At 40.9% G+C, this 23,102-nt stretch overlaps 1 protein-coding gene across 1 annotated transcript in view; it reads right to left on the reverse strand.

The window, feature by feature from the left end:
• Window positions 1-23,102, reverse strand: part of LOC138637623 (dynein axonemal heavy chain 5-like) — a 569,265-nt gene that overhangs the window by 259,071 nt on the left and 287,092 nt on the right. The window contains exons 43-46 of the mRNA XM_069726456.1: window positions 9,895-10,003; window positions 8,470-8,597; window positions 7,523-7,591; window positions 6,356-6,454 (exon numbers count right to left, since the gene is read on the reverse strand). Coding sequence (XP_069582557.1) covers window positions 6,356-6,454; window positions 7,523-7,591; window positions 8,470-8,597; window positions 9,895-10,003 — 405 coding nt within the window. The remainder of the gene's footprint in view (window positions 1-6,355; window positions 6,455-7,522; window positions 7,592-8,469; window positions 8,598-9,894; window positions 10,004-23,102) is intronic.

The following is a 23,102-nucleotide window of genomic DNA, read 5'->3' on the forward strand; positions in this document are numbered from 1 at the left end:
AAGGGGTTGTCCACAACTTTCATCAATTGGCCGGAGTCTAACACCCAACACCCCAACCAATCAGCTGTTATCAGCTCGCGCAATGGCCGGATGCAAACAGCATATGGGGGCAGAACACCAACGCTGTTCAGTGGTCACTGTTGTGGGTCCTGCAGTTCTGCTTCTATTCTCTTCAATAGGAACTGACGAGCAGTACAAAGCAGAAGCCACTAACAGATTTTCCGAGGTGGGGTGTTCTGCTCCGTACGCTCTTTACATCCGGCCATTGCTGGAGCTGAAAACAGCTGATCAATGGAAGTGTTGGGTATCCAACTTCCACCATTTAATATTGATAACACATAATATTACTGACCTATAATATTGGTAACCTATAATATTGGTAACCTATAATATTGGTAACCTATAATATTGGTAACCTATAATATTGTTAACCTATAATATTGTTGACCTATAATATTGGTGACCTATAATATTGGTGACCTATAATATTGGTGACCTATAATATTGATGACCTATAATATTGGTAACCTATAATATTGATGACCTATAATATTGGTGACCTATAATATTGATGACCTATAATATTGATGACCTATAATATTGGTGACCTATAATATTGATGACCTATAATATTGGTAACCTATAATATTGATGACCTATAATGTTGGTAACCTATAATATTGGTGACCTATAATATTGATGACCTATAATATTGATGACCTATAATATTGGTGACCTATAATATTGATGACCTATAATATTGGTAACCTATAATATTGATGACCTATAATATTGGTAACCTATAATATTGATGACCTATAATATTGGTGACCTATAATATTGATGACCTATAATATTGGTGACCTATAATATTGATGACCTATAATATTGGTAACCTATAATATTGATGACCTATAATATTGGTAACCTATAATATTGATGACCTATAATATTGGTAACCTATAATATTGGTGACCTATAATATTGATGACCTATAATATTGATGACCTATAATATTGGTGACCTATAATATTGGTGACCTATAATATTGGTGACCTATAATATTGATGACCTATAATATTGGTGACCTATAATATTGATGACCTATAATATTGGTAACCTATAATATTGATGACCTATAATATTGGTAACCTATAATATTGATGACCTATAATATTGATGACCTATAATATTGGTGACCTATAATATTGATGACCTATAATATTGGTAACCTATAATATTGATGACCTATAATATTGGTAACCTATAATATTGATGACCTATAATATTGATGACCTATAATATTGGTAACCTATAATATTGATGACCTATAATATTGGTAACCTATAATATTGGTGACCTATAATATTGATGACCTATAATATTGATGACCTATAATATTGGTGACCTATAATATTGGTGACCTATAATATTGATGACCTATAATATTGATGACCTATAATATTGGTGACCTATAATATTGATGACCTATAATATTGATGACCTATAATATTGATGACCTATAATATTGGTGACCTATAATATTGATGACCTATAATATTGGTAACCTATAATATTGATGACCTATAATATTGGTAACCTATAATATTGGTAACCTATAATATTGATGACCTATAATATTGGTAACCTATAATATTGGTGACCTATAATATTGATGACCTATAATATTGATGACCTATAATATTGGTGACCTATAATATTGATGACCTATAATATTGGTGACCTATGACATATGTTGACATATAATATTGATGACCTATAATATTGGTGACCTATAATATTGGTGACCAGAGGCACAGAAGCAGCCATCTGCAGACCGGACATAACTGCAAGAGAAGTATGCTGCCTTCCAGGTGCGATGATCAAGGATGTGACCGATAGGATACCAAAGCTCTTCAGCTCCAAGGACGTCCACCCATTTCTTCTGATACATGTTGGCACCAATGACACGGCAAGGAAAGACCTACCGACAATCTGCAAAGACTTTGAAGAGTTGGGGAAGAAAGTAAAGGAACTGGATGCACAGGTAGTTTTTTCTTCTATCCTTCCAGTAGACGGGCATGGCACCAGGAAATGGAACAGGATCCTTGATGCAAACAACTGGCTAAGACGATGGTGCAGACAACAAGGATTCGGATTCCTGGACCACGGTGTGAATTACTGGTACGATGGACTCCTCGCCAGAGATGGACTACACCTCAACAAACCTGGGAAACACACATTTGCCAGAAGACTCGCTACACTCATCAGGAGGGCGTTAAACTAGAAGAAGAGGGGACGGGAAGAAAAACATTAGACTTGAACAAAGAAGACCCAGGAAAACATACTCAGAAGGGAGGTAAGAACATTTCTAAAACAATCCACAGCGAGGAGATTGGAACAAAACAAAATCCTCTAAACTGCATGCTCGCAAACGCCAGAAGCCTGACAAACAAGATGGAAGAACTAGAAGCAGAAATATCTACAGGTAACTTTGACATAGTGGGAATAACCGAGACATGGTTAGATGAAAGCTATGACTGGGCAGTTAACTTACAGGGTTACAGTCTGTTTAGAAAGGATCGTAAAAATCGGAGAGGAGGAGGGGTTTGTCTCTATGTAAAGTCTTGTCTAAAGTCCACTTTAAGGGAGGATATTAGCGAAGGAAATGAGGATGTCGAGTCCATATGGGTCGAAATTCATGGAGGGAAAAATGGTAACAAAATTCTCATTGGGGTCTGTTACAAACCCCCAAATATAACAGAAACCATGGAAAGTCTACTTCTAAAGCAGATAGATGAAGCTGCAACCCATAATGAGGTCCTGGTTATGGGGGACTTTAACTACCCGGATATTAACTGGGAAAGTGAAACCTGTGAAACCCATAAAGGCAACAGGTTTCTGCTAATAACCAAGAAAAATTATCTTTCACAATTGGTGCAGAATCCAACCAGAGGAGCAGCACTTTTAGACCTAATACTATCTAATAGACCTGACAGAATAACAAATCTGAAGGTGGTTGGGCATCTAGGAAATAGCGACCACAATATTGTACAGTTTCACCTGTCTTTCACTAGGGGGACTTGTCAGGGAGTCACAAAAACATTGAACTTTAGGAAGGCAAAGTTTGACCAGCTTAGAGATGCCCTTAATCTGGTAGACTGGGACAATATCCTCAGAAATAAGAATACAGATAATAAATGGGAAATGTTTAAGAACATCCTAAATAGGCAGTGTAAGCGGTTTATACCTTGTGGGAATAAAAGGACTAGAAATAGGAAAAACCCAATGTGGCTAAACAAAGAAGTAAGACAGGCAATTAACAGTAAAAAGAAAGCATTTGCACTACTAAAGCAGGATGGCACCATTGAAGCTCTAAAAAACTATAGGGAGAAAAATACTTTATCTAAAAAACTAATTAAAGCTGCCAAAAAGGAAACAGAGAAGCACATTGCTAAGGAGAGTAAAACTAATCCCAAGCTGTTCTTCAACTATATCAATAGTAAAAGAATAAAAACTGAAAATGTAGGCCCCTTAAAAAATAGTGAGGAAAGAATGGTTGTAGATGACGAGGAAAAAGCTAACATATTAAACACCTTCTTCTCCACGGTATTCACGGTGGAAAATGAAATGCTAGGTGAAATCCCAAGAAACAATGAAAACCCTATATTAAGGGTCACCAATCTAACCCAAGAAGAGGTGCGAAATCGGCTAAATAAGATTAAAATAGATAAATCTCCGGGTCCGGATGGCATACACCCACGAGTACTAAGGGAACTAAGTAATGTAATAGATAAACCATTATTTCTTATTTTTAGGGACTCTATAGCGACAGGATCTGTTCCGCAGGACTGGCGCATAGCAAATGTGGTGCCAATATTCAAAAAGGGCTCTAAAAGTGAACCTGGAAATTATAGGCCAGTAAGTCTAACCTCTATTGTTGGTAAAATATTTGAAGGGTTTCTGAGGGATGTTATTCTGGATTATCTCAATGAGAATAACTGTTTAACTCCATATCAGCATGGGTTTATGAGAAATCGCTCCTGTCAAACCAATCTAATCAGTTTTTATGAAGAGGTAAGCTATAGGCTGGACCACGGTGAGTCATTGGACGTGGTATATCTCGATTTTTCCAAAGCGTTTGATACCGTGCCGCACAAGAGGTTGGTACACAAAATGAGAATGCTTGGTCTGGGGGAAAATGTGTGTAAATGGGTTAGTAACTGGCTTAGTGATAGAAAGCAGAGGGTGGTTATAAATGGTATAGTCTCTAACTGGGTCGCTGTAACCAGTGGGGTACCGCAGGGGTCAGTATTGGGACCTGTTCTCTTCAACATATTCATTAATGATCTGGTAGAAGGTTTACACAGTAAAATATCGATATTTGCAGATGATACAAAACTATGTAAAGCAGTTAATACAAGAGAAGATAGTATTCTGCTACAGATGGATCTGGATAAGTTGGAAACTTGGGCTGAAAGGTGGCAGATGAGGTTTAACAATGATAAATGTAAGGTTATACACATGGGAAGAAGGAATCAATATCACCATTACACACTGAATGGGAAACCACTGGGTAAATCTGACAGGGAGAAGGACTTGGGGATCCTAGTTAATGATAAACTTACCTGGAGCAGCCAGTGCCAGGCAGCAGCTGCCAAGGCAAACAGGATCATGGGGTGCATTAAAAGAGGTCTGGATACACATGATGAGAGCATTATACTGCCTCTGTACAAATCCCTAGTTAGACCGCACATGGAGTACTGTGTCCAGTTTTGGGCACCGGTGCTCATGAAGGATATAATGGAACTAGAGAGAGTACAAAGGAGGGCAACAAAATTAATAAAGGGGATGGGAGAACTACAATACCCAGATAGATTAGCGAAATTAGGATTATTTAGTCTAGAAAAAAGACGACTGAGGGGCGATCTAATAACCATGTATAAGTATATAAGGGGACAATACAAATATCTCGCTGAGGATCTGTTTATACCAAGGAAGGTGACGGGCACAAGGGGGCATTCTTTGCGTCTGGAGGAGAGAAGGTTTTTCCACCAACATAGAAGAGGATTCTTTACTGTTAGGGCAGTGAGAATCTGGAATTGCTTGCCTGAGGAGGTGGTGATGGCGAACTCAGTCGAGGGGTTCAAGAGAGGCCTGGATGTCTTCCTGGAGCAGAACAATATTGTATCATACAATTATTAGGTTCTGTAGAAGGACGTAGATCTGGGGATTTATTATGATGGAATATAGGCTGAACTGGATGGACAAATGTCTTTTTTCGGCCTTACTAACTATGTTGCTATGTTATAAAGGCACAGATGATTGGCCTCGGGGAGACCAAAACACTCAACACCGCGGAGACACCATCACGTGTTTCTCAACGCAGTGATTCCAGAACACTGCCCCCATCCCTTATGGGAAATATGCAGATGCATGTAAAGAAGCTGCGGAGACACCATCACGTGTTTCTCGACGCAAGCAGTGAATAGCCAGGCCTTTCCCCGGGAAGGAACAACCAAGGGAAGGGCAGCATCCAATAAAGGAAAACATCCAATAAAGGAAAACCACCTATGCCAAGCATGGTATCCATCCACAGACAGCTGTTTCGGGGTTTTTTGCCCCTCATCAGTGTGGAGTAGGAATCTGGCTATTAGGAGCAGTGCCTAGTAAAAAGGCTATAAAGGCACAGATGATTGGCCTCGGGGAGACCAAAACACCCAACACCGCGGAGACACCATCACGTGTTTCTCAACGCAGTGATTCCAGAACACTGCCCCCATCCCTTATGGGAAATATGCAGATGCATGTAAAGAAGCTGCGGAGACACCATCACGTGTTTCTCGACGCAAGCAGTGAATAGCCAGGCCTTTCCCCGGGAAGGAACAACCAAGGGAAGGGCAGCATCCAATAAAGGAAAACATCCAATAAAGGAAAACCACCTATGTTACTATGTTACTATGTGACCTACAATATTGGTGACCTATAATATTGATGACCTATCAAAACAACCGTTCATGTAAATATCATGTAGTGGACAATCCTTTTAATCCATAACCATTGCTATAGGGGGTCCTAAGGCTATGTTACCTTTTTGCCTTTCTCGTAAGAGTGCTGTGGTAAGCCCTATGATGAGGTCCTGTGGCAGGCCTGGTGTGGAGGTCCTCATGCTGACACTATTAGGGGATCTTGAGCTTTGGTTTGCATTTAAATTTTGTATGCATATTTATTGGTACCTTTAATCTCAAGAACAATTCACAAAAGATGATTGACTATTTTGCCACAATCTGTCAGAGTGATTCCCCACCCCTGGTGTATTTGTTGGCATGAGCAGCTTATAATGCGAGTTACTCACCAGACCTGTTCCGTGTATAACTCTGCTGAGAGCCGATACATTTGTCACTGAAGAACATGTGAAGACGTAAAGGAACTTTCCTAGTAGATATGACAGCCCCTAGGACATATAGAAAAAAACACATGAGTAACTCAAGAATTAATAGCACACTCATACATAAGTATGTAGAATTGTATATTTATGACACCTGCGAGGTTGTGGCTTGTGATGGATCGTCCATGTGGCATATGAGACCGGTAGAGCATAAATGACGCTGGCTCACCACACAGAGTACACTGTGACTGGCACTTTATGGGGCCACAACTCGTGGCCTAATGCTGTTCATGGTGACAGATCTCCCTAATGATTTCTGATAGTCTCATAGTTACAGTGCTGGGTAAATGATGCCATATATAATTATTGGTATGAAGAGCGAATAGGAGAAGTAGCAACATGTGAGTCAATGCAAGTGTATGGTCAACATGACTGGCGTAGTGCACGCTCAAGCTATGCCAGTCACAATGGAGGAGACACATGCCGCTTAATGAAGTTAGTGCCTCTTCTGAGTGGTGCGTGACCGCATGTGCCACACCAGAAATGCTACTCCAGACAGGGACTGGAGTACAAAATGTTACCACTTTTCATGAATCGGACGAGTAGGTGTGACCACGCCAAACCCACCCTAGCTTCGCCCAGCTCTGCCCTTGTCATTGGAGTTGATTCTAAGTGGCGTGAAAAGTCACAGATTTTTTTGCATGACTCCACGTTTGATTATTCGGCCACCGAGTATATTTGCAATCCATTTGTGGAGGGCCTTATTGATGGGTTAAGTGCTACTGGACTTTTATAGGGCATAAATACAATGCAACTATAGGCTTGTAACTTTAAAGGGAACCTGCCAGCTGTTTCATGTTGCCCAAACCAAAGGCAGCATGACTTGGATCCCGGACACTTTAATGATCTGGCTGGGGATAATAGAGACATACTAGTCCGGCTCCACCCTTGACCGTCTCTTCCCAGCGCTATTGCAGTTGATCACAGATCTCTGCCAAATCAAGAGACCTGTCAATCACCTCTAATATCGCTGGGAAGAGCTGGACTAGTTGGTTTTTAAAGTCAGAGATTGCGAGTAGGATATATAGTAATTGTCAATTAAAGCTGCTTTTAAATTAGAAATATATGGTATACCTTTACTGTTTCTGTTTTGCCAGCACCATGCTCTCCTTGTAGGATTACACCATTATTCTGCTGCAATATCTATCAAAGGAAATAATAATTAAAAAAAATAATAATCTAAAAAAAATGTAAAATACTAAACACAATATCTGATGTATTATTCCCTACAAAATACATAATATATTGTCTGACATGTTGGTATATGGAACAGAACTAGAAGCTGACAATAGGAATCATTGATCAATGTCCTTGTATCAAGGCGGTAACTACATGAGTCAACTTGGGGCAGATTTCCATTGCATTAATTTACATACCAATTGAAATGACAGAAGAGCAAAACACAGAAATAAAAATACATTAGTGGCATCATTGTAATGACATCTAGAAAAAGAAAACTCAATAAGTGGTTTATATCTTAACGATGTTTAATATGAATTTATTTGAGATGAAGATGATATAGCAGGAAAGATTAGCATTGTTTTAACCCAACAGAAAATATTTTGGTCATCGAAGCAATAGACTGTATAAACACATTGGGCCCTGTTCATTAATGCTGGCGTTTTGTATGTAAATCTTAATGAGGGGCGTGCAATAACGAGATGTGCCAAAGTTATTAACAAGTGCAGGCGTGCTATCAGCTTTTGTATGCTTAGCCAGAAATTTTACTCCAATCATTGACTGGAGTAACACTTCTGGCATCATGTATTTCACCATTTTCAATGAATATGAAGGATGGGGGTAGCTATACCCCACCCTGTCTCGGCTCCTTCCCGGGTCTACCCATTTTAGTGGAGCTACTTTAAACTGTCAAGAAAACATCAAAAGATGAAACATTTTTGCGCAATTCCACACTGACTTTTTAAAGTGTATTATGCCATTTTTCTGCCAACCCCCCCACTGATGACTTGCTCCCATGTCACTTATAGCTAAGACAACGCTCTAAAGACAGCAATATTTACCTGAGATATTTTAAAAAAACATTTCTCAGTTACGGGATTCATAATGAAAGGAATTTTTGCACCATAGAATTCACATCCGTAAGTGTATTGAGCGTCCAATATATTAAGCTCATGTCTGCACGATCCATCTGGGAGGAAAGAATAAAAAGAATGCTTCAAATATTATATACTAAATTTACTTTAACCCTTTCATGTCTATTTTGGGCATTTTTAAGCCAAGCAAAATATGTACTTACAATGCCAAATCTGTGACCATGAAATAATACAGGGAGCAATGAAACAGACACAAATTGGCGCTGGGATATAATTTTTGTATGTTTGTGGGAACTACCATGTATTCTGTGTGATGTGAACCATATTAATTGCTGATCCCATAACACAATTGCTGAGTGCGTTTATGCCAGGAAGGAAGTATATTTGTAACATGTATGGTTAGGCTAGGTTCACATTGCGTTAACAGCAGCCCATTCAATACATGCTGTTAACGCAAGTGCCGACATGCCATTGCGCTAGCGCAGATAGAGCGAGCAGATGCTCTATCTGCGCTAGCGGTGACGGACCCAGAAACGCTGCAGCCCGCGTTCCAGGGTCCATCACTTAATGACGGCACATCGCTAGCGCACACCCACATATGGCTTAATGGCGGCGTTAATGGACTGCGTTACACCGCGTTATGCTGCGGTGTAATGCAGTCCATCTAACGGACTACGGAAACGTAATGTGAACTTAGCCTTATAGAGAGGTGTTTTAAAAACTTTTCCTTATTTTATATGTATTAATTTATGTTTATTTATTGGGGCTCAGAACAGTGGGAACACATGACCTGTATAATCATCACTGATAACAGAATGATTTCGGGTTTCCATGGCTTACGAGCCCTGTAGTGGCAATGCAGTTTGCTACTATAGTCAGTATGCCCCTGCTTCTCACCGTGTGTCGAACAGATATATGTGACATTTTGGATGTGCATATTGGGAGCAGGCTCAGGAGCTGAGACCGTTCCATAAATGGCGAGGGTCGGCTGTATTATACTCATGTAGTTTACCTCTTCAGATACCTCAGTAGTGACTATTGTTCTAACTTTTGGAAGGTGTGGGTCAAAATTGCAAAATAGTTTTTTAGAAAAATGGGGGTAGAGGAATACGGTAGTTTGTTATCAATAGATGGCTTTACTGTACACAGATTATACATTTTTTCTTATAAAAAGTTCACTGTTTTGACTTTATATGCACAGTTTTTTACATGAACATTAGACTACATTACACAGCACCATGTAAGATGATATTCTATATAAATAAATTCAAATAATATTAATGGTCCCAGTGTTGGGTTATTGGTAACATTGCTTTCCTGTAAACATCTCATACTCTCCTCTCCACATAAGCATAAAAAACTTAATGTGTGGCTATGTCTTTACTTTTTTACCTTTTTCCTTTTGGTAAAACTTTATACTTCGTTTCCACTCAAAATCAGCATTCTCACGTACTTTCCGAGACCAAATATTTCCCATAACATCACGAAGATAAAGTACTTGCTGTAAACAAATGCAATGTTTGTTACTTGTGAAAGCTGAAAATAGTTGTGCAAATGCAAAACTCAACAGGAAGTACATAGTTTACATTACTGTGCACAAAAAATGCAGTTTTTTTTTTTGTGATTGAACTTTGGTATTAGTGCTAATTTCTGGTTAATATGTTTTTTGCAGCCAGTGCCAGGCAGCAGCTGCCAAGGCAAACAGGATCATGGGGTGCATTATAAGAGGTCTGGATACACATGATGAGAGCATTATACTGCCTCTGTACAAATCCCTAGTTAAACCGCACATGGAGTACTGTGTCCAGTTTTGGGCACCGGTGCTCAGGAAGGATATAATGGAACTAGAGAGAGTACAAAGGAGGGCAACAAAATTAATAGAGGGGATGGGAGAACTACAATACCCAGATAGATTAGCGAAATTAGGATTATTTAGTCTAGAAAAAAGACGACTGAGGGGCGATCTAATAACCATGTATAAGTATATAAGGGGACAATACAAATATCTCGCTGAGGATCTGTTTATACCAAGGAAGGTGACGGGCACAAGGGGGCATTCTTTGCGTCTGGAGGAGAGAAGGTTTTTCCACCAACATAGAAGAGGATTCTTTACTGTTAGGGCAGTGAGAATCTGGAATTCCTTGCCTGAGGAGGTGGTGATGGCGCACTCAGTCGAGGGGTTCAAGAGAGGCCTGGATGTCTTCCTGGAGCAGAACAATATTGTATCATACAATTATTAGGTTCTGTAGAAGGACGTAGATCTGGGGATTTATTATGATGGAATGTAGGCTGAACTGGATGGACAAATGTCTTTTTTCGGCATTACTAACTATGTTACTATGTTAATACTATTACTACTAATAGTATTTAATACAAAATTTTATATTTAATACTAATAAATGACTTTAAACAGAAAATTCAAAAAAGAAAAAAGTAACAAAATTAATTTAAAAAACTGATTTGACCAAACAATGAACTGGAGCCTGACTGCTGACTCATGCTGCCTGAACCAGTGGCAGCATGAATCGAAGACCAACTGTGTTATTGTATACGTGTATGTTTTCCAATGAAATACTGTCATATTTGGTTTGGTTGGTTTGCACGTTAATGACAATGCCAATTTTTACAATTCTGACCACTGTCCCTTTATGAGGTTATAACTCTGGAATGCTTCAACGGATCCTGATGATTCTGACATCGTTTTCTCGTGACATATTGTACTTCATGATAGTGGTAAAATTTATTTGATATTACCTGCGTTTATTTGTGAAAAAAACAGAAATTTGGCGAAAATCTTGAAAAGTTTGCAATTTTCCAACTTTAAATTTTTATGCCCTTAAATCACAGAGATATGTCACACAAAACACTTAATAAGTAACATTTCCCACATGTCTACTTTACATCAGCACAATTTTGGAACCAAAATATTTTTTGTTAGGGAGTTATAAGGGTTAAAAGTGGACCAGCAATTTCTCATTTTTACAACACCATTTTTCTTTTACGGACCACATCACATTTGAAGGCCTTTTGAGGGGTCTATATGATAGAAAATAACAAAGTGTGACACCATTCTAAATACTGCACCCCTCAAGGTGCTCAAAACCACATTCAAGAAGTTTATTAACCCTTCTGGTGCTTCACAGGAATTTTTGGAATGTTTTTAAAAAAATGAACATTTAACTTTTTTCACAAAAAATTTACTTCAGCTCCAATTTGTTTTATTTTACCAAGGGTAACAGGAGAAAATGGACCCCAAAAGTTGTTGTACAATTCGTCCTGAGTACGCCGATACCCCATATGAGGGGGTAAACCACTGTTTGGGCGCATGGCAGAACTCAGAAGGGAAGGAGCGCCATTTGACTTTTCAATGCAAAATTGACTGGAATTGAGATGGGACGCCATGTTGTGTTTGGAGAGCCACTGATGTGCCTAAACATTGAAACCCCCAACAAGTGACACCATTTTGGAAAGTAGACCCCCTAAGGAACTTATCTAGATGTGTAGTGAGCACTTTGACCCACCAAGTGCTTCACAGAAGCTTATAATGCCGAGCCGTAAAAATAAAAAATCATATTTTTTCCCAAAAATGATATTTTTGCCCCCAATGTTTTATTTTCCCAAGGGTAAGAGAAGAAATTGGACCACAAAAGTTGTTGTACAATTTGTCCTGAGTACGCTGATACCCCATATGTGGGGGTAAACCACTGTTTGGGCGCAAGGGAGAGCTCGGAAGGGAAGGACCGCCGTTTGACTTTTCAATGCAAAATTGACAGGAATTGAGATATGACGCCATGTTGCTTTTGGAGAGCCACTGATGTGCCTAAACATTGAAACCCCCCACAAGTGACACCATTTTGGAAAGTAGACCCCCTAAGGAAGTTATCTAGATGTGTGGTGAGCACTTTGACCCACCAAGGCTTCACAGAAGTTTATAATGCAGAGCCGTAAAAAATAAAACAAATTTTTTCCCACAAAAATTATTTTTTAGCCCCCAGTTTTGTATTTTTCCAAGGGTAACAGGAAAAATTGGACCATAAATGTTGTTGTCCAATTTGTCTTGAGTACGCTGATACCCAATATGTGGTGGGAACCACTGTTTCAGCGCATGGCAGAGCTCAGAAGGGAAGGAGCATCATTTGGAATGCAGACTTATATGGATTGGTCTGCAGGCGTCACATTGCGTTTGCAGAGCCCCTAATGTACCTAAACAGTAAAAAAAAAAACACAACTGACCCCATATTGGAAACTAGACCCCCAAGGAACTTATCTAGATGTGTTGTGAGAACTTTGAACCCCCAAGTGTTTCACTACAGTTTATAACGCAGAGCCGTGAAAATAAAAAATCATTTTTTTCCCACAAAAATGTTTTTTAGCTCCCAAAATGTTTATTTTCCCAAGAGTAACAAGAGAAATTGGAACCCAAAAGTTGTTGTCCAATTTGTCCTGAGTACGCTGATATCCCATATGTTGGGGTAAACCCCTGTTTGGGCACACGGGAGAGCTTGGAAGGGAAGGAGCACTGTTTTACTTTTTCAGCGCAGAATTGGCTGGAATTGAGATCAGACGCCAGGTCGCGTTTGGAGAGCCCTGATGTGCCTAAACAGTGGAAACCCCCAATTGTAACTAAAACCCTAACCCAAGCACACCCTTAATCCCAACCACACCCCTAGCCCCAACCACGCCCCTAACTCCAACACACCCCTAACCCTAATCCCAACCCTAACCACACCCCTAACTCCAACACACCCCTAACCCTAATCCGAACCATAACCCTAACCACACCCCTAACTCTAATCCCAACTTTAAATGTAATCCAAACCCTATCTTTAGCCCCAACCCTAACTGTAGCCCTAACCCTAACTTGAGCCCCAACCCTAACTTTAGCCCAAACCCTAAACCAAACTTTAGCCCCAACCCTAACTGTAGCCCTAACCCTAGCTTTAGCCCCAACCCTAACTTTAGCCCCAGCTCTAACCCTAACTTTAGCCCCAACCCTAGCCCCAACCCTAACCCTAACCCTAGCCCTAACCCTAGCCCCAACCCTAGCCCCAACCCTAACCCTAGCCCTAACCCTAACCATAACCCTAGCCCTAACCCTAGCTCTAGCCCTAACCCTAGCCCTAACCCTAACTCTAGCCCTAACCCTAGCCCTAACCCTAGCCCTAACCCTAACGGGAAAATAGTAATAAATACATTTTTTAAATTGTATTATTTTTCCCTAACTAAGGGGGTGATGAAGGGGGATTTGATTTACTATTTATATCGGGTATTTTAGTGGATTTTTATGATTGGCAGCTGTCACACACTAAAAGACGCTGTTTATTGCAAAAAATAGTTTTTGCGTCTCCACATTTTGAGAGCTATAATTTTTCCATATTTTGGTCCACAGAGTCATGTGAGATCTTGTTTTTTGCAGGACGAGTTGACGTTTTTATTGGTATCATTTTCAGGAATGTGACATCTTTTGATCGCTTTTTATTCCAATTTTTGTGAGGCAGAATGACCAAAAAACAGATATTCATGAATTTCTTTTGAGGGGGGGGGGGGGCTTTTATACCGTTCCACGTTTGGTAAAATTGTTAAAGCAGTTTTATTCTTTGTGTCAGATCGATTACAGCGATACCTCATTTATATCATTTTTTTAGGTTTTGGCGCTTTTATACGATAACTATTTTATAGAAAAAATATTATTTTTGCATCATTTTATTCTGAGGACTGTAACTTTTTTTTTTTTCGCTGATGATGCTGTATGGCAGCTCATTTTTTGCGGGACAAGATGATGTTTTCAGCTGTACCATGGTTATTTATATCCGTCTTTTTGATTGCGTGTTATTCCACTTTTTGTTCGGAGGTATGATAATAAAGCGTTGTTTTTTCCCTCGTTTTTTTTTTAACGTCGTTCACTGAAGGGGTTAACTAGTGGGACAGTTTTATAGGTGGGGTCGTTATGGACGCGGCGATACTAAATATGTGTACTTTTGTTTTTTTATTATTAAGATAAAGAAATGTATTTATGGGAACAATATATTTTTTTTATTTAGGGATTTTTTTTATTTTTTTACTGGCGATATGGTGGGCCTAATCATTTAAAGACACCTTCCCACCTGCTCATTTTCTTTGTATCTCCTCCCTTCTCTGGCTCTATGAGCGGTCAATGAAAATAGATGGGGGTGGCGATAGAGGGAAAAATATGCACTTGGGAAGGTGTATTTAAATGATTGGCTCCGCTGTGAAGCAACGAGTGGTGGCACTTAGTTTAAACAGTCATTCTGTGCTGACAGAGTGCCTTTAACCCCTTAGTGACAGAGCCAATTTGGTACTTAATGACCGAGCCAATTTTTGCAATTCTGACCACTGTCACTTTATGAGGTTATAACTCTGGAACGCTTCAACGGATCCCGCTGATTCTGAGATTGTTTTTTCGTGACATATTGTACTTCATGTTAGTGGTAACATTTTTTCGATATTACTTGCGATTATTTATGAAAAAAACGGAAATATGGCGAAAATTTTTAAAATTTTGCAATTTTCAAACTTTGTATTTTTATGCCCTTAAATCAGAGAGATATGTCACGAAAAATAGTTAATAAATAACATTTCCCACATGTCTACTTTACATCAGCACAATTTTGGAAACAAAATTTTTTTTTGTTAGGGAGTTATAAGGGTTAAAAGTTGACCAGCAATTTCTCATTTTTACAACACCATTTTTTTTTAGGGACCACATCACATTTGAAGTCATTTTGAGGGGTCTATATGATAGAAAATAATGAAGTGTGACACCATTCTAAAAACTACACCCCTCAAGGTTCTCAAAACCACATTCAAGAAGTTTATTAACCCTTTACGTGCTTCACAGGAACTGAAACAATGTGGAAGGAAAAAATGAACATTTAACTTTTTTTTGCAAACATCTTAATTCAGAACCATTTTTTTTATTTTCACAAGTGTAAAAACAGAAATGTAACCATAAATTTTGTTATGCAATTTCTCCTGAATACGCCAATACCCCATATGTGGGGGTAAACCACTGTTAGGGCGCACCGCAGAACTTAGAAGTGAAGGAGCGCCGTTTGACTTTTTCAATGCAGAATTGGCTGGAATTGAGATCGGACGCCATGTCACGTTTAGAGAGCCCCTGATGTGCCTAAACAGTGGAAACCCCCCACAAGTGACACCATTTTGGAAACTAGACCCCTTAAGGAACTTATCTAGATGTGTGGCGAGCACTTTGAACCCCCAAGTGCTTCACAGAAGTTTATAACGTAGAGCCGTGAAAATAAAAAAATCGCTTTTGTTTACACAAAAATGATCTTTTTGCCCACAAATTCTTATTTTCACAAGGGTAACAGGAGAAATTAGACCACAAAAGTTGTTGTGCGATTTCTCCTGAATACGTCGATACCCCATATGTGAGGGTAAACCACTGTTTGGGCGCACCGCAGAGCTTGGAAGTGAAGGAGCGCCGTTTTACTTTTTCAATGTAGAATTGGCTGGAATTGAGATTGGACGCCATGTCGCGTTTGGAGAGCCCCTGATGTGCCTAAACAGTGGAAACCCCCCACAAGTGACACCATTTTGGAAACTAGACCCCTTAAGGAACTTATCTAGATGTGTGGCGAGCACTTTGAACCCCCATGTGCTTCACAAAAGTTTATAACGTAGAGCCGTGAAAAAAAAAAATCACATTTTTTCTACAAAAATTATCTTTTTGCCCACAAATTTTTATTTTCACAAGGGTAACAGGAGAAATTAGACCACAAAAGTTGTTGTGCAATTTCTCCTGAGTACGCTGATACCCAATATGTGGGGGTAAACCACTGTTAGGGCGCACCGCAGAGCTTGGAAGAGAAGGAGTGCCGTTTTACTTTTTCAATGTAGAATTGGCTGGAATTGAGATCGGACGCCATGTCGCGTTTGGAGAGCCCCTGATGTGCCTAAACAGTAGAAATCCCCCACAAGTGACCCCATTTTGGAAACTAGACCCCCCATGGAACTTATCTAGATGTGTGGTGAGAACCTTGAATGCCCAAGTGCTTCACAGAAGTTTATAATGCAGAGCCGTGAAAATAAAAAATATTTTTTTTTTCCACAAAAAAGATATTGTAGCCCCCAAGTTTTTATTTTTACAAGGGTAACAAGAGAAATTGGACCCCAAAAGTTGTTATCCAATTTGTCTTGAGTATGCTGGTACCCCATATGTGGGGGTAAACCACTGTTTGGGCGCACGGCAGAGCTCGGAAGGAAGGAGCGCCGTTTTGGAATGCAGACTTTGATAGAATGGTCTGCGGGTATTATGTTGCATTTGCAGAGCCCCTGATGTACCTAACCAGTAGAAACCCTCCACAAGTGACCCCATTTTGGAAACTAGACCCCCCAAGGAACTTATCTAGATGTGTGGTGAGAACTTTGAATGCCCAAGTGCTTCACAGAAGTTTAGAATGCAGAGTCGTGAAAATAAAAAATATTTTTTTTTTCACAAAAAAGATTTTGTAGCCCCCAAGTTTTTATTTTCACAAGGGTAACAGGAGAAATTGGACTGCAATAGTTGTTGTCCAATTTATCCCGAGTACGCTGATGTGCCATATGTGGGGGTAAACCACTGTTTGGGCGCACGGCAGAGCTCGGAAGGGAAGGAGCGCCTTTTTGGAATGCAGACTTTGATAGAATGGTCTGTGGGCATTATGTTGCGATTGCAGAGCCCCTGATATACCTAAACTGTAGTAACCCCCCACAAGTGACCCCATTTTGGAAACTAGACCCCCCAAGGAACTTATCTAGATGTGTGGTGAGAACTTTGAATGCCCAAGTGCTTCACAGAAGTTTAGAATGCAGAGTCGTGAAAATAAAAAATATTTTTTTTTTTCACAAAAAAGATTTTGTAGCCCCCAAGTTTTTATTTTCACAAGGGTAACAAGAGAAATTGGACCCCAGATGTTGTTGTCCAATTTATCCCGAGTACGCTGATGCCCCATATGTGGGGGTAACCCACTGTTTGGGCGCACGGCAGAGCTCAGAAGGGAGGGAGCACCATTTGACTTTTTGAGCGCAAAATTGGCTGTCGTGTTTGGAGACCCCCTGATGTACCTAAACAGTGGAAACCCCCCAATTCTAGCTCCAACCCCTAACCCTAATCCCAACCTGATCCATAATCCTAATCACTAACCCTAACCATAATCACAACCCTTACCCCAAAACAACCCTAATGTCAACCCTAACCATAACCCTAATCAAAACCCTAAATCCAACACACCCCTAATCCTAATCTCAACCCTAACCTCAAACCTAACCCTAATCCCAATACACCCCTAATCACAACCCTAACCTTAACCCTAATCCCAAACCTAACCCTAATCCCAAGCGTAACCCTAATGCCAACCCTAACCCTAATACCAACCCTAATCCAAACCCTAAACCTAATCCCAGCTCTAACCCTAACTTTAGCCCCAACCCTAGCCCTAACTTTAGCCCCAACCCTAACCCTAGCCCTAAGGCTACTTTCACACTTGCGTTGTTTGGCATTCCGTCGCAATCCGTCGTTTTGGACAAGAAACGGATCCTGCAAATGTGCCCGCAGGATGCGTTTTTTGCTCATAGTATTGCCGACGGATCGTGACGGATGGCCACACGTCGCGTCCGTCGTGCACTGGATCAGTTGTGTTTTGGCGGAGCGTCGGCACAAAAAAACGTTCAATGAAACGTTTTTTTGTACGTCGCATCCGCCATTTCTGACCGCGCATGCGTGGCCGTAACTCCGCCCCCTCCTCCCCAGGACATAGATTGGGCAGCGGATGCGTTGAAAAACTACAGCTGCTGCCCACGTTGTGCACAATTTTCACAACGTGCGTCGGTATGTCGGGCCGACGCATTGCTACGGCCCCGTACCGACGTAAGTGTGAAAGAAGCCTAACCCTAAATTTAGCCCCAACCCTAACCCTAAATTTAGCCCCAACCCTAACCCTAAATTTAGCCCCAACCCTACCCCTAACCTAACCCTACCCCTAACCCTAACCTAACCCTACCCCTAACCTAACCCTAGCCGTAACCCTACCCCTAACCCTAACCTAACCCTACCCCTAACCTAACCCTAGCCGTAACCCTACCCCTATCCTAACCCTAGCCCTAACCCTACCCCTACCCTAACCCTACCCCTAACCCTAATTTTAGCCCTAACCGCTGTTCTCCTGCCGGCCGGCAGATGGAGACAGATGGCGGGCGCACTGGGCATGCGTCCGCCATGTTCTTCTGCCGGCGGCCAGGAGGAGCAGCAAGAGGATCCAGGGACCTAGGTGAGTATGCTAGGGTCACCTAATCCCCCTATTTCTCTGTCCTCTGATGTGCGATCACATCAGAGGACAGAGAATTACACTTTACTTTTTTTTTTTTTTTTTTTTTTTGCGGTCGCCGGTAAACAGTTAATTACCGGCGATCGCAAAACAGGGGTCGCTAAAACCGACCCCCGATCATGCTCTTTGGGGTCTCGGCTACCCCAGGCAGCCGAGACCCCAAAGATTCTCCCGGTGCCGGCCGGCGGGCGCACTGCGCATGCGCCCACCATTTTGAAGATGGCGGCGCCCACCGGGAGACACGAGGAGCATCGGGGGAGCTAGGTGAGTATTGGGGGGCCACCTGGGACCCCTTTTCTCTGTCCTCCGATGTGCGATCACATTGGAGGACAGAGAAATTAAAAAGAGATCGCTTTTTTTTTTTTTTTTTTGCGATCGCCGGTAAACGGTTAATTACTGGCGATCGCAAATGCGGGGAGGGTTAAAAACCCCCCGAATCATGTTCTCTGGGGTCTCGGCTACCCTCGGCAGCCGAGACCCCGGAGAAAATCGGCCTGTGGGGGGCGCTATACACTTTTTCCACAGCGCCGTTAATTAACGGCGCTGTGGTTTAAGTACCCTTAGCGGCCGCCGTTAAAAGGCGTATCGGCGGTCGCTAAGGGGTTAAGCTCCAAAGTCAATGGCAGTTCACTCGGTAATATTCTTCTTCACATCCCCCAAGTATTCAGGATTAGGGTTGAGCGAAACGGGTCGTTCATTTTCAAAAGTCGCCGACTTTTGGCAAAGTCGGGTTTCATGAAACCCGATCCGACCCCTGTGCGGGGTCGGCCATGCGGTACGCGACTTTCGCGCCAAAGTCGCGTTTCACTGACGCAAAAAGCGCCATTTCTCAGCCAATGAAGGTAAACGCAGAGTGTGGGCAGCGTGATGACATAGGTCCTGGTCCCCACCATCTTAGAGAAGGGCATTGCAGTGATTGGCTTGCTGTCTGCGGCGTCACAGGGGCTATAAAGGGGCGTTCCCGCCGACCGCCATCTTACTGCTGCTGATCTGAGCTTAGGGAGAGGTTGCTCCCGCTTCGTCAGAGGCAGGGATAGCGTTAGGCAGGGTCCATTAACCACCAAACCGCTTGTGCTGTAGCGATTTGCACTGTCCAACACCACCTTCGGTGTGCAGGGACAGTGGAAGCTACATTTTTTTTTTTTCCCTCCGCGCTGTAGCTCATTGGGCTGCCCTAGAAGGCTCCCTGATAGCTGCATTGCTGTGTGTACGCCGCTGTGCAAACCAACTGCTTTTTTCAAAGCACAAATCCTCTTGTTCCTTCCTTTCTGCACAGCTATCTTGTTTGTTTGTCCACACTTTTTATTTAATTTGTGCATCAGTCCACTCCTTATTGCTGCCTGCCATACCTGGCTGAGATTACTGCAGGGAGATAGTAATTGAAGGACAGTTCCTTTTTTTTTTTGTTTGTTTTTTTTGTGGGAGATTAAGATTGGCATTTCTGCTAGAGTGCCATCCCTGTCTGTGCCATCTCTCACTCAGTGGGCCATAGAAAGCCTATTTATTTTTTTGCTTGATTTGGGTTCTAAAATCTACCTGAAAAAATCACTACATCAATCAGTGGAAGAAAAATATTGGCCTCAGGGCTTGTGTGCCACTCCTGACTCCTGTGTGCATCATCACTCACTCAGTGGGCCATAGAAAGCCTATTTTTTTTTTTTGCTTTATTTGGGTTCTAAATTCTACCTGAAAAAATCAATAAATCAATCAGTGGGAGATTAATATTGGCCTTTGGGCTTGTGTGCCAGTCCTAAGCGTGCCATCTCTCTCTCTCAGATAGTGGGCCATAGAAAGCCTATTTATTATTTTTTTTATTGGGTTTATAAATTTTCCCTGAAAAAAAAAAAAAAAAGTGGGAGATTAATATTGGCCTCTGGGCTTGTGTGCCAGTCCTGAGCGTGCCATCTCTCTCACAAATAGTGGGCCATAGAAAGCCTATTTATTTATTTTTTTTGGTTTTATAAATTCTCCCTGAAAAAAAAAAGGGAGATTAATATTGGCCTTTGGGCTTGTGTGCCAGTCCTAAGCGTGCCATCTCTCTCTCTCAGATAGTGGGCCATAGAAAGCCTATTTATTATTTTTTTAATTGGGTTTATAAATTTTCCCTGAAAAAAAAAAAAAAAGTGGGAGATTAATATTGGCCTCTGGGCTTGTGTGCCAGTCCTGAGCGTGCCATCTCTCTCACAAATAGTGGGCCATATAAAGCCTATTTATTTTTTTGGTTGATTTGGGTTCTAAATTCTACCTGAAAAAATCAATAAATCAATCAGTGGGAGATAAATATTGGCCTCTGGGCTTGTGTGCCACTCCTGACTCCTGTGTGCGTCATCTCTCACTCAGTGGGCCATAGAAAGCCTATTTTTTGTTTTATTTGTTTTCTAAATTCTCCCTGAAAAAATCATTTTATTTTATTTGGTTTCTAAATTCTTCCTGAAAAAATCATTTTTTTTTATTATTTTTTTTTTCTAAAGTCTCTCTGAAAAAAAAAAAAAAATCAAATCAGTGGGAGATTAATATTGCCCTTTCTGCTTGTGTGCCAGTCTTGACTCCTGGGTGTGCCATCTCTCTCTCTCTCTCCAATTGTGGGCCATAGAAAGCTTATTATTTTTTTTGCTTGATTTGGGTTCCAAAATCTACCTGAAAAAATCACTAAATCAATCAGTGGGAGATAAATATTGGCCTCTGGGCTTGTGTGCCACTCCTGACTCCTGTGTGCGTCATCTCTCACTCAGTGGGCCATAGAAAGCCTATTTTTTGTTTTATTTGTTTTCTAAATTCTCCCTGAAAAAATCATTTTATTTTATTTGGTTTCTAAATTCTTCCTGAAAAAATCATTTTTTTTTATTATTTTTTTTTTCTAAAGTCTCCCTGAAAAAAAAAAAAAAATCAAATCAGTGGGAGATTAATATTGCCCTTTCTGCTTGTGTGCCAGTCTTGACTCCTGGGTGTGCCATCTCTCTCTCTCTCTCCAATTGTGGGCCATAGAAAGCCTATTATTTTTTTAGCTTGATTTGGGTTCCAAAATCTACCTGAAAAAATCACTACATCAATCATTGGGAGAACAATATTGGCCTCTGGGCTTGTGTGCCACTCCTGACTCCTGTGTGCGTCATCTCTCACTCAGTGGGCCATAGAAAGCCTATTTTTTGTTTTATTTGTTTTCTAAATTCTCCCTGAAAAAATCATTTTATTTTATTTGGTTTCTAAATTCTTCCTGAAAAAATCATTTTTTTTTATTATTTTTTTTTTCTAAAGTCTCCCTGAAAAAAAAAAAATAATAAAATCAGTGGGAGATTAATATTGCCCTTTCTGCTTGTGTGCCAGTCTTGACTCCTGGGTGTGCCATCTCTCTCTCTCTCTCCAATTGTGGGCCATAGAAAGCCTATTATTTTTTTTGCTTGATTTGGGTTCCAAAATCTACCTGAAAAAAATCACTAAATCAATCAGTGGGAGATAAATATTGGCCTCTGGGCTTGTGTGCCACTCCTGACTCCTGTGTGCGTCATCTCTCACTCAGTGGGCCATAGAAAGCCTATTTTTTGTTTTATTTGTTTTCTAAATTCTCCCTGAAAAAATCATTTTATTTTATTTGGTTTCTAAATTCTTCCTGAAAAAAATCATTTTTTTTATTATTTTTTTTTTCTAAAGTCTCCCTGAAAAAAAAAATAATCAAATCAGTGGGAGATTAATATTGCCCTTTCTGCTTGTGTGCCAGTCTTGACTCCTGGGTGTGCCATCTCTCTCTCTCTCCAATTGTGGGCCATAGAAAGCCTATAATTTTTTTTGCTTGATTTGGGTTCCAAAATCTACCTGAAAAAAATCACTAAATCAATCAGTGGGAGATAAATATTTACATTTGTGCTTCAGTGACAGTCCTGCGTGTGTGGCATCTCTCTCATTTGTTGCCACCAAAAACAGAGTGTGTAACATTGTGCCTGATTTTCCTTGCGGTCTCACCCACCTGTAAAGGGGTAGCTAAATCATACTGAAGTTATAGCTCACCGTGTAAGTTGTGTGACAGCAACAAATACCGTTAGTTTGGTTACGTTTTTAAAACAATGAGGAAGTCTGGTGGAAGAGGTCGTGGCCGGGGGCGTTCATTGTCAGCTGGTAATGAGGGTAGTGGTAGTGGTGAAGCATCAGGTGGTCGTGGGAAAAAAAATATTGCACCTAAGTCTGGAGCTGTGGAGCCAGGTTCGTCGTCTGGCTACACAAGGCCTCGAACGCTCCCTTTTCTGGGAGTAGGAAAACCGC

The sequence above is a fragment of the Ranitomeya imitator genome, chromosome 5 (assembly GCF_032444005.1).
Source record: "Ranitomeya imitator isolate aRanImi1 chromosome 5, aRanImi1.pri, whole genome shotgun sequence".
NCBI classification, from domain to species: Eukaryota; Metazoa; Chordata; class Amphibia; order Anura; family Dendrobatidae; genus Ranitomeya; species Ranitomeya imitator.